This window comes from Podarcis filfolensis (genome assembly GCF_964270895.1).
Source record: "Podarcis filfolensis genome assembly, chromosome: 1".
In the NCBI taxonomy this organism is placed as follows: domain Eukaryota; kingdom Metazoa; phylum Chordata; class Lepidosauria; order Squamata; family Lacertidae; genus Podarcis; species Podarcis filfolensis.
The window spans coordinates 86,072,486-86,089,378 of record NC_139604.1 but is presented as its reverse complement, the minus strand read 5'-3'; the positions used below and the strand labels follow the sequence as shown (position 1 = coordinate 86,089,378).

The 16,893-nt window shown below is 44.3% G+C and overlaps 1 protein-coding gene across 14 annotated transcripts in view; it reads right to left on the bottom strand.

Moving 5' to 3' along the window:
• The window catches only part of DGKZ (diacylglycerol kinase zeta), a 135,877-nt gene that overhangs the window by 44,082 nt on the left and 74,902 nt on the right, over positions 1-16,893 (bottom strand). For 2 of the 14 annotated variants that reach the window (XM_083601402.1, XM_083601396.1), the window contains exon 2: positions 1,920-2,806. The exons of 10 other annotated variants lie outside the window; for them this stretch is intronic. In XM_083601402.1, coding sequence (XP_083457528.1) covers positions 1,920-2,794 — 875 coding nt within the window. In that variant the 5' untranslated portion in view covers positions 2,795-2,806. Of the gene's footprint in view, positions 1-1,919; positions 2,807-11,274; positions 11,346-14,939; positions 14,963-16,893 lie in introns of those variants that run through there. 2 more of the 14 variants (XM_083601399.1, XM_083601408.1) reach the window with 2 other exon arrangements.

Genomic DNA, 16,893 nt, shown 5'->3' with positions numbered 1-16,893 from the left:
CACAGAGTAGGTACAGTGGTGCCTCGCAAGACGAAATTAATTCGTTCCGCGAGTCTTTTAGTCTTGCGCGGTTTTTCGTCTTGCAAAGCACGGTCTGTCGCAACTGCACCTCTTCAAGCGGCTTTAAGAAAAAAGGAAACAAACTCGCAAGACGTTTTCGTCTTGCGAAGCAAGCCCATAGGGAAAATCGTCTTGCGAAGCAACTCAAAAAAACGAAAAACTCTTTCGTCTTGCGAGTTTTTCGTCTTCCGAGGCATTCGTCTTGCGAGGTACCACTGTAATACTTACCCAACTCAGTGGTAGGCAGTAAGTTTTATTTTCTACCTTGTGGCAGTGAAAAACAGACTATTCTTCATAACTGCTTTAAGTCATGCCACACAGCAACTACTAATAAATGCCAAGTTACTGGCATGCTGAAATCTACCATGTGGATTGGGCATTTTGTACCATGCCACTGCAAACACCAGCCATGAAGAAAGGGACGCAGTGGTTTAGTTTAAAAAATCCAAGTGGCAGTTGAATGTTTATTATTTCCATGAATCCTTCCTCCCAAAGGTGTGTGTGTGTGTGTGCAGAATATTCCATAACAGATCACTATTCTCTCAAGTGGATGAAGACTAATAACACAATAACACAGGCTTGTGAGACTCCTGGGAAGATGAAACAGAGCCCAGGTTTCCTGCTGCTTCTGAAGCAAAACATTCCAAGGCTAATTGGGGTGAGAGTGGGAGAAGCAGCTGGGCATCTCAGAATTTTAGAGCACATATTTAAGATCACACATGGGTTTTACTCTAGATCAATTCATCAAGGACAAATCATATTTGTGTTTTTTGTCCTCCTCACAATGTATATGTGTGTGTGTGCGCGCGCATGAACACACACACACACACTTTTTATCCCATCCTTCTTCCAAGTAACTCAAAGGCTTTTATCCTCAAAAATTCTCGGATGCAGGTGAGGCTGAGAACACACAAATGGCCTGAGTTACCCCATTCAACTTTGTAGCTAAGCAGGGATGTGAATCTACCTAAGTCAAACGTGGTAGCACTACACCACACACAATCAATGTTACAGTCATAAAGGTCCTTTAAAACTATTATTATTATTATTATTATTATTATTATTATTATTATTATTAATCTTTGCCACTTCTGAATGCTTTTCCTGCTCTCTCTCTCCTTCTCTCTGTTTGTTTTTGTGTGTGTTGTGAAATTGTGTAAAGTGACATTAAAGCCATACATGTAATCTTTTGTGCGCATCTTAATACATTAATTGGTCAGAGCTGCTGCTTGTTTCATACAAAGACCTTTTACAGGACTCTGGCTCCTCCATCATTCAAACACCATATCCAACTGGCAATTCTTAGCCAAGGTAAAAGGCAACCTGCAATACCAAACAGACTTTGTGGGAAGATGCAGGAAAACAGCCAGCTCTTTGATGGAAGAGCACCCTCAAGGACCACATGAAGGATCCCTTTTTCATGACAGATCCCTTATTCAACCACATTAGGCCACTATCGGGGGTAGGGGAACAGGAAGCAGGGAGGGAAGGGTCACGGCAGCCAGGAGACCAATGCAGTGCAGAGGTGTAAAATGTTACAGTTGGAAACTCCCATGTTCAAATCCCTGCTTGGCTATGATGCTTACTGGATGTCCTTGGGTGACTCACTTTCTCTCAGCCGAATGAACTCAGAATTTCTTGGAGGAAGAGCCAGACAGAAGTGCAACTGGCAGAAATGGGAGGGGGGGAGAGACCCACTGCACCTGTCCTGTTCTCAGAAAGACACAGCTCAAGCGTGCTTCTTTCATAACTATCAATCTGCAAAAAAGCACTGTGGTTGTGCGTCAGGGCTGTGCTGGTCCTCTCCCCTCCCACTTCTACCCCAAAGAGCTTAGTACCCCTGATAAAGCCATACATACGGCAGTAGGGCTCTGCAACCTTCAGGGGAGTCGCTGCCGCAGCCATTGTGGGCAAGATCCATTCCCAGGCATTTATGGGTAGTCAACGCCAGCCAACTGGTCCCTAGAGGAACCTTCCACCTCCTGGCAGCCCTCCGTGTCCTGCATGACTGGAGCAAAGCACCCAGCTTGGGGGTTTCACTTGAGCGCCGCCTCTGGCTCAAGCATCTGTAGCGGCCTTGAAGCCCGTAGGCTGCTCTGCTGTGCACAAACTCTGCTGGGAGGAGGTGGGAGGACCTGCGGCGCAGGTAATGAGGGTCTCGCAGGAGAAGCCTCAGGTCGGCAGGGTGCTGCGTGGCAGGGCCGGGACACCGCGAAAGCTCGGCTTGCAGTTCCTTCCTCTCCTGCTCCGCTCTCAGGCCAGATCCTTCAGAGCCTGAAGAGGCAGCTTCCTCACTCCAGTCGCTCTCCTCAAGCCCCTCCTTGGGGGACTCTGAGCTGGAGCTCTCAGTGCAAGGCGACTGCCTCTTTCCTTCCGCCTCATACACCTGGATGAGGCTGGCCAGCAGCAAGGAGGGCCCTATGAGATGAGTATCTATGGTGCGTACTCGCCCGCCGCGCTTCTTCTGGACGGAAAACCGAGGACTCAGGCGAGGGGTCGTGGTGCTGGATCGCCTCCTGCTGGAACTCGCCCTGCGTTTGTGCCGGGAGCCCAAGCAAGACAGCCCTTGCAGGTGAGCGCAGGATTTGCGGCGGTGTTGCGTTAGGGTGGCAGAGGGCTGGCCCACCACAGAGCGCCGCCTTGCTTTGCTGGCCGGCAGGGCCACCACACTGGTGCGCCGGGGCCCTAGCGGCGCAGTCTTCTTCCTGAAGTGCCTTTTGAAAAAGGATTCCATAGCAAATGGGGGCTGTTGACAAAGAAACCAGGTGTTTTAAATGAGGACTCACCCTCCCACCTACCTAACCTGGCCTTCAAGATCTAAATGAATAAATCATGGGGCACCCCAGACCCCAAGCACTACTTGGACACCAGCCCCGGCCCTCCCCGACCCTCCAAGCTCCAGCCAATTCTTTTTGGCCATAACCAGTCCTGTGTCAGCTTCTGACGCCCAAACAATAAGACATCTAGTACCCTCTCACTCAGTGGAGCCAAGTCACCCAAAATATCCAATTCACCACACAGCACTAGGGGAAGAGAAAGGGGGAGAAAGAGAAAGAGTTTCACTTATGGGGAGATTACTGCGCCAGAAAACTAGTACTGGTGTTATTGTTATTTGTGGCCAATCTGAATGTGGAAAAATGCAAGAACTGAAAACGGTGCTGAAATGGCTACCATGTGACAATTGGTGGTTCCCAACGCAAACTCTGAGGCACATGGGTGAAATCTAAGTGTCAGCGAGTCAACGTTCATACTAAAAGGAGGTGCTTTGGCTCCATGGACTTTTTCTGCATCTGCTATATCCCATAACGAGCAACAAGCATTTATATAAAGACACCACCACTTGTATATAAATATGCAAAAAAATAGGAAGCAGCTAACCTTAAATAAGGTGTCAAGGATAAAAGCTGCTCAGGCTACTTCTGTTCTATTTTAAAACAGCCTGGGCCTGAGTGCAAACAAAATACACGTTGGTTCAATCTGCTTCCTGCTTGTCAACTGTACACAGAAGATCAAAACTGGAAGAACAGAACATTTTCCATTTCGTGAAATTTAAAGCTCAGTTTAGAGAATTTGGTCCAATAAAAAAACAGCCAGAAGCAGACTAAGAATGAGACAAAAGATGACAAAAGATGCGTCTGTGAAGCAATAGCAGAGTTCTACTGATGCCTAATAATGGAGCAACAGGAATTCTTTTTCTTTTCTTTTTCTTTTAACTACTCGCTGGCACTCACTGTGCTCAATGCTCAATGAATAACTGCTCAGAGTTCTAAAATACAATTGTACCCGAGGTCTCTTATCTTTCTATATCTGCAACAAGCACTCTGTTCAATCCCAAGTGTAAAGCACATTTTAGGTCCCTGTTAGTCATACTCTCTATATGATGTGAGTAAACTTCAAAAGGATTGCTTTTTTTCAAGCAACAGTAATTTTTAATAGTCAGAAGTATCCAAATCTCACTGCAAGGCACAGCAACCATTCCAATCTGCAACTGGATAGTCATACGTTTTGTGCAGAGCAAAAATGACTCATGTTTCTTGATTTAATCTATAGCTCCTAGTTTTGATAGGATATCAAAAGACAGTAATCGGATGATATCCAGGTATCCCACACACCTGCCATGAGGCCAAAACTTTTCAGAAGTCTGTTAAAACTGGGCAGGCAGATTATGTGGAAGTTACCCTGCATTAGCATTTCTTTCAAGCAGTCACTTTCCACAGCAAGTAATTAGAGATTCCTTTAGATTTGCATTTAGCTCCTACATACAGCAATGAAAATATCTCTGTCACTCAAATCCGGGCAGCCCAATTTGTGTATTATACAATTTGTTTGTTAATTATACTATAAATACGAGGCATTTTCTAAGAGCTGCCCCTTGCACATGCTACAAAAAGTTGAGAAAGAAGCAGTGGAAAACTCTTCTTGCCTTGACATTTGCTCATGGCACTAAATAACAGTCCTCTATTACTCTTGCATTATTTGTATAGTGAAACCAGTTATACACAACGTGCCCTTTCAGCTGTCATTGTTCCTTAAGGCTGAGAACACAGTAAAGCATGCGATGTGACTCCTATAGTAAAGGTAAAGGACTTCTAGATGGTAAAGTCCAGTCAAATTCAACTATAAGGTGCAGCGCTCATGTCCGCTTTCGGGCTAAGGGAGCCGGAGTTTGTCTGCAGACAGCTTTCCAGGTGATGTGGCCAGCATGACTAAACTGCTTCTGGTGCAACGAAACGCCATAACGAGTGCCGGAGCACACGGAAACTCTGTTTACCTTTCCAACACAGTTGTACCTATTTATCTACTCGTGTGGATATGCTTTCGAACTGCTAGGTTGGGAGGAAGACTACTATGACAGGCTGCTGTGTCATATTGTCCCTGTTCTTGCTGCTTCACAGTTAAAAGTTACAAGGGGGAATCCTTGCTTTTCTCCCAGATTTTGAAACCTTGGCAGAACAAAGCACTCTCCCTTAGCCTGTAGAATTCAGCCCAGATTTGAAGGAAATGTAATACCTTCAGAGTCAGCAGTAGTAAAGCTAAAACAACACCATTTTATTGGGAATAAATGCTGGCATTTTGTTCTTCAAATCTATTCAATTCAATTCAGTTTAATGGCATGTATTGTAAAGTAATTGTGGATAGGATTGCTGCCTTAAACATATATTTAAACTCGTTAAATCCTGCGCTCACCTGCAAGGGCTGTCTTGCTTGGGCTTCGCAGCCAGGGTTCATTGTGCCTCCCCACCCCTTCTTGTACAGCAAACACATGTGCATTAACTTTCCCAAGCACCTGAGTATTACTTGTCCCTTTGATTCTCAAGAGAATGTTATGGATATTGGTGGTTTAATCCTTTCACATCCAGGATAGAAATGCAGTAACCTTTTTGTACCTCCTCTGCCAGCCTCCAGCACAGCAGGATAATAATAATTTGTTTTGGGGTTTTGGTGGGCTTATTTACAAGGCCGCCTAACACTATCCTTTCACTCCAGCAAACTGAATGTTACTGAAGATTCCCAAGTCAAAACATACACTGAAGATCAGTAAGAGACCACACGGGAATAATTAATTCTCAGTTTTAGAGCCTGTGCAGTGTGATCACAAGTAGACCATAAGGGAAGTTATGTCCCACTAAATTTGGCGAGATTTGCTCCTGAACAATTGGTACAAGTGCACAGAAACATATTCCTGATGTGAATAAGAGTTTTCACGGACTTTAGTCTGTTTGTGACAGTACAGAATGTGCTGGTATCCCGTCAGAGCTTTGAAATACTCATTATGGCATAAGCTTTTATGCACTATAGTACACTTCATCCTGCATCTAACAGAGTAGGCTCTAGTCCATGAGGGTTTACACCACAATAAATCTGTTAGTCTTTAATGTAGCATAAGACTTAGTAGGTTTTGCTGAAACAGACTAACACAACTACCCCTCAGGAACATATTGCCAAAAAATGAGTTTTGGAACAAATCTGTTGTTCTAGTGTATTGTTTGGCTTTAAGTTCATAAGTTTATTGTTTTAGTGATGTCTTCCATCTGAAGTTGACCAAGAATACAAACTCTGTCAGCCTACGGGCTGGTTTTCTTGAGCTGGCCGTCCAAGACTGCAGTGGGCATCACATACAGCTCAATAAAGGCAATTCCTGAGGAAGCTGGTGAGGAGTTTGGTCAATAAACTAGCTTTAAAATGCTCTGTCCTCAAGAGTGGATACCGAGGGGGAAATCTAGTGTTTCTAATTAGTTGCAGGTCCCTTGAGTCAATCCCTAAGTAGACACTTATTCAGGGTTAAAGCGGAACTCAGTTCTGGAAAATAATAATGGACTGAAACATCTTGACAAGCTGCTTTCCAGAGTTGGTTTTCACCCAATTCCATATAGCACGGTGCAGGAAAACACTCAATAGGCATAGTAGCATTTTTAAAAAAATATATACTTTAACTAAACTCAATCCACTTTTGTCTTAATTGCTGCCCACCCAGATTCCGTACGAAGAAGAGCTGCTGATATTCTTGATGGTAGAGAGTATAGCTTCCGCGCGGGGGCGGGGGGGGATATCTTTTTGCATGGTTTCCAAAACCTTAATGGCGTGTGAATCAGTGCCACAGATTTCAGCGCCATGGCATAGAGCATTTGAGCAAGCACTTTGCTACCAAGAATCTTTAGGGCAGGTTCCATTACCTGCCCTCCCTTACTCTAACTGAACTTAATCAATGCTCCTATGGTTTTTGTGCTTTGACTTTCACTGCCTCCATATGACACTTTCCAAGAGAGGGCTTCGCTAAAGGGTAGACCCAGGTATCTAAATGAATGAGTCCGTTCTATAGTTTTCTGATCTAAACACCACTTATACCTAGGACTGTGTTTGCCAAAAGTAATAGTCTTGGTTTTAGAGTCATTTATAGATAGGATTTCCTGTTTACCGTATATGCTGAACACCTCCACGAGATTTCTGAGGCCCAATCAAGAAAGAGGGAAGCACAAAAATTATCTGTATACATCCAGACTGAGATCTTTCTGTTCGTAATTACTGGGGGGGGGGGAGGTTGCATTGGCTAAATATGACACCAAATCATTACTATAAAAGTTAAAAATAGTGGGAGCCAGAATGCAAACTTGCTTCATTCCTCTCGAAGTCTTAAAAGCATCAGTCATACCATCATTTAAAACCTACTCTGACCCTCATTTTGGTATTACTGTACAGTTCTTGGATCAATAGCAGAAGTCTGCAGCCAATGTTGGCAATTTGAATTTTCTCCCACAGTCTATTTCAATTAAGAGTCGAATGCAGCAGAAAGATCAATCTCAATGTATATTTCCTTACAATATGGTTCAGAGTAAAACACTGATCAATGGCGCTGTATCTTCCTCTGAACCCTGCTTGTTCTTCATGAATAATGTTGTTACTTTGCAACCAGTCTGACAATTTTTGAAGGAGATACCGGGAATATAGCTTTGCAGAGATGTCTAACAAGCTAATTGGCTGATAGTTTGTTGAGCATTCCAACCTCCTTTCTTATAAATCGGGAAACTGATAGTCATTTTCCATCCAGAGGGCATTTGGCCAATGTTGTTTATAGTGGTAAATAAGCCACTCAGGATGGGCACCCAACCATTCTGCATATTCCTTATAAAGCTCAGGTGGAAGCTTTTATCTTCTCCAAGAGCTTTATTTTATTTCAAGCAGGAATCCGGGTCTTTATCTCATTATAGGAGGCTGGTTGTCATATTCAGGTAGGTTTGAGAAATCCTTACACATGTGATTGCCCACCAAATATGTTGGGAGAAATATTTAACCCAATCAAAGGCAGGAATCGAGGATTTCTGTAGTGATCTCACTTCATTTAAACCCCAAAGTTTGTCTTCCTTCTGCTACATTACTGCTAGTCCCAATTCCTGCCTTTCCTTTGTAATATTCATGACACACACACGCCTCATTCCTATCTCTTTGGTAAACAGACTAGGACTATACTCATATAATAGCTGTCAAGTGAGGACACCCCTGTAGCCAGAGTGGGGCAAACTGATGCACCACCTCGCCTCTCAAGCTGTGCTTCCCCACCCTCTGGATTTGGGGGATTTTTTGTTTGTGTGTGACATGACAGCCTCCCTTTAAAGAATGAGAGCTTGCTTTAAGACCAGGAGCAATTTACGAACAGAGCCTCTGAAAAATTCAGTGAACAAGTCAGGACAAGTGCACAACAAAAGCCTCATCTGGGAGAGCCCCCCAAATTCTGCTCACTCAAGACTTTCCCTGACTGAGGGTGGGTTTTTCATTATCACAATCATCCTGGAATCCCTTAAGCGATTCTGAAAAAACCAGGCAGTACTGATCCTTGAAGAGTTAAATATTAGAACTTTGTATTATGGGCTAGTCTACCTCAGATTCTCCTTTTGCTCTGCTTTTCAGTTTAAGTTGCGTTTTCTAGTCAGCCAGCAATAAGGAAGCATGCCTGCAGTAAAAAGTAAGAATTCGTTTATTCTGCAGTTATTATGATGAGCACAGGAGGATTGCTGAAAAGGTGTACTGTGAACCTACCATGGAGAAAGTTCACATGTACACAAAGTATTTTTATAAGTTTATAAAATGACATCTACAATGTAGTAAATATTTTACAAAGTTAAGGACTCTGTCTCACTGACTTCAACAAGTTATGCATATTTTTCTCAGCATCACTCTCCCTAAATGCTCAACTATGGTTGCATTGTAATGCACTCTTACTTTGCTTTTAAACCTGTTTTTGTTTCTTGTTTGTATTTGTGATACAATATTAAAATTTATTTTTTGAGATACCTCCTCACTAATTTTTAACCTCTAAATTACAGCATAAACTAATTTGTTTGCTTTATACCTTTTGGTAACCCCCTTGTTCACTGTACCCCTAACACCCTGGCAAAACAAAACCTATGTCTGTCATTTAATTCCTAGTGTTCATACTAAACTTTCTGTTAACTTGCATAATTAGCTATGTAAAGGTCAGGTTAGCAAACACTCCCCTTCAGGAATGGGGCTGCCCCACCTATAGAGCTGAGAGAAGAGATCTTACATAAACCAACCTGCCTTTCACGTTGAACCTCAACATGAGTTTCAAACCTTCTATCAGGCTGGCAAAAGAATTCATTTAACAATCAAGCCTTTTTTTATGAACAAAACCCGTACTACATTTTGCCAAACTGAATGATATAATAATCTATAGTGTTTGTGTGATGAGAATGAAAAGTGGAATTAAACATCATGTTTGTCATGACAGGACGATCACCATAACATTGCAGCTTGCTAGGTGGAACGATTCCCCACAGGCTGTTCTCCTGACCCCCCCCCCCCAGAGCCAATTCTGGGGAGCGTTGGGGGAGGAGAGGAGAGGGGTGGAAGGCCTTGCACAAGGCTTATGCTGATGGGACTTGTTAGGTGAATCATGCTCCTTGTGTCTCAAACTGTAGATATCATAAATATTAGTTCGTGTGAAGCAAAACTTATTTTTTATTATTAATCATTATTTTTATGGATTGCCTTTCCTCAGATACCATCACAACGTACAATGAATAATAAGCAACAAAATTACATCTGAAACTAAAACATATTCAAAACTAAAATATCCACAAAGCAACAAACCACACAGCAGCTGCTGCATATCTAATTGAAAATGGCCTATTGCATTTACTCAGAGTGATGCTAATCCATACTGAATCTTTGCAGCGGAAATAAGAACATTTGTTGTTCTAGCATTTTTGCGTATCTGAATATGCTGCATAAAGAAGTCTTACAGAATTTATTTCTGATATCCTTAAAGTCAGGGGTGGGGGGAGGGGAGAAAGAGAGAGCAACACACAACATGCAGACACAGTTTCTCTAAAGGCCCTGATTCCGGATCATAAGCCCTTTCACTAGCAAAGCTTGGGGCTTTGATCTGCTAATGATCTGTAATCAGGGTTGTGGTAAGCTTAACTTAATGGGGCATGTTTTCCTTTCAAAAGGCAGCTGAAACTCCAGCTTAACAACCAAGCTGGGTCAAGTCACACAAAGCATGTTCCTTCCTCTCAGCCTTGTAGCAGGAAGTGTGGGTGCCGAGATCAAGTTCCACACATTTCACTGTATCTTGCCCTATTCCTTAGAGAGCTAAGCAGAGCCAGGAGAACGTTCAGCGCAAAGGGCTGTCAACTGAGATATCCCCAAATCCAAGGAGAGTTCCAGCTTATTGCTCTGCACTGTCTTAACACCACCCCCTGCACACAACAGGCTTGGCAATCCCCAGCCACAACTCCCAACTCAGGAATCCTGCAAGTCACTAGGCAGTTGACTACAAAGGCTCCAACCATCAGTGCCTCCTGTGCATCTTTTGGTGCGTAGAATGAATGGTGTGTAGAATGTGGGTATTCCTGTGGCCCTCGCTTTGCCATTTACCCCTAGAGTAAGACACAAAGCCCGTTGTATTAAATGCAGCCAGCTTGGGACTGGTTTACTTTTGCAACACAGGTTAAGAGAGGTCACAGGAATGTCCATTTCTCTCCCTTCCAAAAGGCAACAGACTGCAAAGAGAGCATATTGCAGGAAGGGCAGACCCTGAAGCCTGCCAAGTGGGGTTTTTCCTATAACATCAGCTACTAGCATCCCCAGGATCAGGAAACTGCTAGAAGTACAAGCGCTATTAATAATCCCCACTGTTGACACAGGGACCTCGTGGGCTCTGCTCACTATCGCTTTGCCATCAGAACGCTAAAACAGGCAGCCGCAGAGGCTTGGGAAGCTTGGCCGGGGATCCCGCTCCAACTCCGGTGCGGCTCACATGCCAGAGCTTTCCTTCAGCTCGTGTTTCCTTACTCCCACACCCTCCTGACATCCCAAGATGCACTTTCTCATATACGAAGCTGCCTCTGCCTCCCCTCTCGGAGATCCTCTTTCCACTCTAGCTGGGCTGTTGCATCTCCTGATCTGCAGCAGTTGCACCATGCTGAGCTCGCCAAAGACATGCGGAAAGGAGGAGGGCTTTCCTTGCTATGATAGTTGCCAGGGCCTACGCTCTGCTAGATGCAGCACACCAGATTAGATGGGCCATTTGTGGTTGAGCAGCATGACCGAAAGCCACAGTGGCTTGAGAAGAAGGAGGGTGTGCATTTCTCACAGGGTCTTCCCCTGACTCGACAGAGTTAGCTGGCCCGGCCCAGTTTCCCCTTTCATTTCCCAGTAAACGTGGCATATGAATCATACACCACATGCACCCACCTGGCACCAGAAGCATGCAGGGGATGATCCTTGAGATGCAAAGCCTCTTGAATCATCTGAGGCACTCGAGTTCTCAGTTATCGGAGAGGGACACTCAACATTTGCCTGAACAGAAGTTCTCTTTCTCTCTCCCCACCAACTGCCTTTTAACCAGAAAGGATGTGCTTGTTAAGCTGCCAAGAACTCTGAAGTACACAGGCAGTTATCACAGAAGCCTCCGCAGTTTGAGTGCCTGGCCTTCAGAGCCAAGCTTGCACGTACGTAACAGCCTTGTGGGGTGAGAGAACCAAGCTGGCTGTACGCGAGCAGCAGCCAAGTCTTATTTTAGGGCTCGCTGAAGATCCACAACCAAGTGCCAAGGCCTGCTCGAGGAGCAGGTGTGTCTGCTCACACTCAGACTTGCTACTGAGGAAAGCAGTATTGGCAATAAATGGGGTAACAGAAGCATTTTAACAACAGCCAACTGCCTCTACCAATGGAGGATTTCTGTTCTCTTCTGCAGCTAAACAAGACTTGCCCCGGCGTCAGGGACTGGCTGGACAATGAGACTGGATACTGAGGAGTGGGAACCAAGAGAGCTGCGGTTGGAGACTGTCTTGGAAGACGGGATCAGTGGTCTAGGGCAGCCTGTAACAGCTGGAAGATGAGAGCCTGAGGCAGAAGAAGCTGTAGGATTGGAGAGTGAAGAACAAGTGCAGGAGGGAGGGAAAGGTCAGGCTGGTGTAGAGAAAGGGGCTTCCACACCTCCTCCTCCTCCTGCCCCCACCTCTCTTGCTGCACGGTCTCCCAGGACCAGAGGTGAGAGGAGCAGAAGTGGATTGCATGCAGGCAGAATCTTCGCCTGCTTGTGAGCAGCTCAGGTGGGGGAGATACATAAGCTGGACCTCTCTGTTACAGCAACTGACTTTTCCTAAACTGGGAGTGTACTTTTGACAGTAAAGAGTCAATTCCTCACACTGGACATTCATTGCCTGACGGCACCGTGACACCTGGCCAGGCGTAGTCACAGAAATAATTATCCAGATACATGTGCAGGTCTCTTGGAATGAATGTGAAAGCAGCCTCTATGCCAGAGAGGGGGAACCTGCAGCCCTCCGGATGCTACTGGACTACAGATCCCATCATCCATGCTGAATAGGTCTGATGGGAGTTGGAGGCCAACCAAGTCTGCAGGGTCACAGGTTCTCCATCCCTGCTCTATGTGTTTAGTTCTTGGCATAACTACCTTACACACCGAAACCATCATGGCCCCTTCCTCCAAGGACACTGGAAACTGTAGTAAAGGTAAAGGGACCCCTGACCATTAGGTCCAGTCATGACCGACTCTGGGGTTGCGACACTCATCTCACTTTATTGGCTGAGGGAGCCGGCGTACAGCTTCCGGGTCATGTGGCCAGCATGACTAAGCCGCTTCTGGTGAACCAGAGCAGTGCACGGAAACGCCGTTTACCTTCCCGCTGGAGCGGGAATTTATCTACTTGTACTTTGACGTGCTTTCCAACTGCTAGGTTGGCAGGAGCAGGGACCAAACAACGGGAGCTCACCCTGTCGCGGGGATTTGAACTGCCAACCTTCTGATTGGCAAGCCCAAGGCTCTGTGATTTAACCCACAGCGCCACCTGTGTCCCTCTGGAAACTGTAATTTTGTGAAAATGCTCAGAAATCACTAATCCTCATCACAGAACGATAATGCTTGGGCTGAGCACCATTATGACCATTAAATGAATTTGAAACTGGTTTAAATTGGATGTGCAGGCACACTTAACTCACACGTGTCCTGTTCTAACAAGTCCTAAAGTACTTATGGAGTGCATCAGCATGAAGAGGTCAGTGAAGACAGTTCTAGAGGAAGGGTCAAAGAGCATTGCCAACTTCCCCAGCATTTCATTATTAGCAAATATCCCTTTTCTTATTACTTCAGCATTGAGAACCCACAAAGAAGCAGCTCATATCCCCAAAGACACACAGAGAAACCCCATCCAACCACATCACGAGTAAGCTTTGTTCCTGTAGAAACCTTCTGAATGGACAAAGAAATTCCATTATTTTCTTAAGCAGACTAAAGTACGGCCTCAATATCTACTGACTTACGTCTTTTGGTCTGTGACTTTCAAATCTATAATTTGAAAGACATAATCTTTAAACATATGGCACAACAATGGAGCAAACTGCCTAGGCAGGCTGTGGAATCTTTTCTAGCATTTTTTCCCCAGTGAAATGATGGATAGCCATCTATCTCCACTGCATACAGAAAAACGTATCTGATAGTCTGACTAGGTGCCTTTCTGGGGATCTTCCAACCCTGTGGGTTTGAAAAAACAAGCCCATTTGTAAGCCTGTGTAACTAACAAAAACAAATAATACAGAGATGGTTTATTAATTCGGGTGGGTGGGTTAACAAAGCTACCCAAAGGAGAGACATTGACCTTATTCTGAAATACCGTAACTCCCCCTTAACTTTCCTTCTTTGTGCCTGAAGGAGTGACAGAATTTCTGGACTTGCAGACTTTTGATAAGGCAGTGAAAATATTTTGCAGCCTTCCTGTTTTATACTTATATTTATCTACACCCCAGAGTCCTATCATAAAACTTAGAGCAGCCTTCTCCAACCTGGTGCCCTCCAAAATATTTAAATCATACCTCTCATCAACCCAAGGCAGCATGGTCGTTAGTCAGGAAAGATGAGAAGTGTAGTCCAAAATAACAGGAGTTGTGGAGGCTGATTTGAACAGTTTACAAGAGGCTACCAACCATCTCCCTTCCCAAGCTCTGTTCAGAACACAGCCAGCTACCACATCTGACAGGGCAGGGGAGCATAATCCATAAAGCTATTTCATTTCTGTCCAAGCAGAATGCCATAATCCAGTCTTGACTAAAATAAGTGTGTGTGTAAAATTACCAACTCCCCTGTCCAATGAAAGTTCTGTACTTCCGAAATTTAATGTAGAACCACCTTTTGCTCTGCAAGTTGAAGCCATGAGATAATACTATCTCAAAGAGTTGCAGATAGCTCTTCTTAATATCATTTTGTGTTTGCTGGCTCCGGTCTGCCCAGTAACCATAGCTCTTCAATCTTAATGTTATGCTGATGCTAATAAGCTTTTGCCAGGGATGCAGAACCAGACGCACACAGTCACAGCAGGCAAGGGATGGCAGACTCCTGGTTCCACAGCTTTGTTCCTTATCCATGTATCAAGCCTAATGCGCAGCAGCAGCAGGATATATAGTCTTACTACTTAGTTACCCAAATCTGGCAGAAAGGAAGACATTCTTCACATTCATGCACACACAAACATCACATAGATAACCATCTAGACTGGGGAAAACATGCCGTAAAATGCATTCACTGCCATGTTTAAACAATGCTATTTACACTAAAATAAACTGTTAGAAGACTGCACTCTAAGAAGAGACAAGAAAAGCAATGCTTCATAGTGTGTTCATGGAAAATGGGCCCTTGTGGGCTGAACTGGACCTGCTACTCACCAGAGCCAAGCCCTGCATCCTGTTTTAAGTGGCAGGAAGGAACATGAGAAGCAAGAAAGAAGGAGTTGCTCTCAACACATCCAGATAGGAAATGGGAAATGCTAAGTAACTATAGCCCAGCGCCCCATATCTGCAACAAGATGGAAGGTCAAATGGTGCAACTTTCATATTTAGCTCACAGGAACATAGGAAAGCTGCCTTATACTGAGTCAGAACATTGGTCCATCTAAGCTCAGTGCTGCCTACATCAACAGGCAGCAGCAGCTCCTCTCTGGGTTTCAGATAGTATTCTCTCCCCATCATGCTTGGAGATGCTAGGGATTGAACCTGGGTCTTCTGAATGCCAGTCTGCTTCTGAATAACAGTTGCTGGAGCTGCAGGAAGCAAGAGCGCTCTTGCACTCCGGGTCCTGCTAATGGGCTTCCCAAAGGCATCTGGTTGGCTACTATTGAACAGGACGCTGGACTAGATAGCCCATTGGCCCAATGGCCTGTTCTTATGTTACCACTCTGCTACAGTCCTTCCTCGTTACTCTCATTAAAAACTTCTGATATGCCCAAATGGCTGAAGTGACGCATACTGAGCTGAAATGATGGAAAGTGTGCATGTGTGTGTTTTGTAAATAAATTCTCCCACTGAAACAGTGCAATCCCCATTTGCCTTGGGGGATTTTTTTGGGGGGAGGAGTGCAAAAGGTACTAGAAATCTTCAATCCTCCATACGAACACAGGTGGCCACCCACTTCCCAAACCAACTGGCCACAACATTGGGTGCGCTATAAGCAGATACATGATCTCCCTTCAACACTCGCCTCTCCATATATTTTGTAGCTTGATTGCATTGCAGCCCCAATTGTCTGCTTCTTCAGCACCATTTAAAGATGGTCTGCTTCACAAACACAAGTTAAGTCATCATTTAGTCAATTAGTTTTGGCTAGATTATAAGTTATTTATTTTATTTACTTAAAAATATACCAAAATAGCAGCTGATGAGGGCTGTGAATAGCAGTAAAACAGCACAAAGAACAATCCCCATCCAGCTTTTCACCCCAAAATCTGAAGTGAAAAATGTAGTTTCTCACCACCATTTAATATTCATGTACCTCAACTCACAAGAACTGAACCGAGAGACCCCACTATTCCCAAGGTTCTAAAGGGATGGCAAAGGGATGGTATTTTTTTTTAAGGGCATAACCCTCAAAAGACAAAATTTAACTTACGGGGGATCCATTTGAGATATATCTGAATGACAGAAAACGTAAGAATCCAAAACTGTAAGGGAACACGCTCAGGAATAATAATAAAGAAACCCTTAACTGCACACTTGTGTTTGATGTACATCCTCAACGTACATTATTCTGACATTTTCCTTGCCAAAAGTATTAGCCTACTAAACTTTAAACTGGAACTATGGTAACATCTTTTATAGTGCCCCCTCCCACCTTGACATTCAGACATGTTGTTTTTTTGGTTCAAAACCAAAAGGTCATCACAGAAATGTCAAGCATTACAGTCAAAAAAGAAATCCAGCCTGCCCAAGAGGAAAGAGACCTCTCCCTTTGGGCTGACGTATTTTCAAATTATGTAAAAATAGAGCTGTTCCATGCTTTAATATTACCATCTCTTTCAAATATGCAATAAGTAAATTTATACATGTATGACTGCCTGGGCACATCTGCTCCTCAACTGTGAAGCCTTGACGGCTGGTTGGAACAAAACCTTATTATGGAGCCTGACCAACCTTGGAGCAATTGGTTAAGACGGCAAAACTCATTAAACACCCTGCATCATGCAGCAAAATAATGTAGCGACTGAGAATACAGATACTGACTATTCTAGGTTCTTAGGCTAGGTTAAGTGCTGTGAAAACCCGATCACCTGTCGACTAGGAAGGTGAATGGCATTATTAGTTTACCTAGTAAAAATGTCAGCAGTTGGGGTTCATAAACACCTTGCTCTTTGTTTGGTCAGCAGGTACCCTCTGTTGGTGTACTCCTTTCCTATGGCATGTGTACATGTTTATGGTTGCCATATAGGGGCCATTTTAAGTCACTCCACATGTTGGCTTCCACCATTTAGAAAGCGACAGCTCAACATCCAGAACAGACCATTTTCGCCACTATTCTAAACCTTC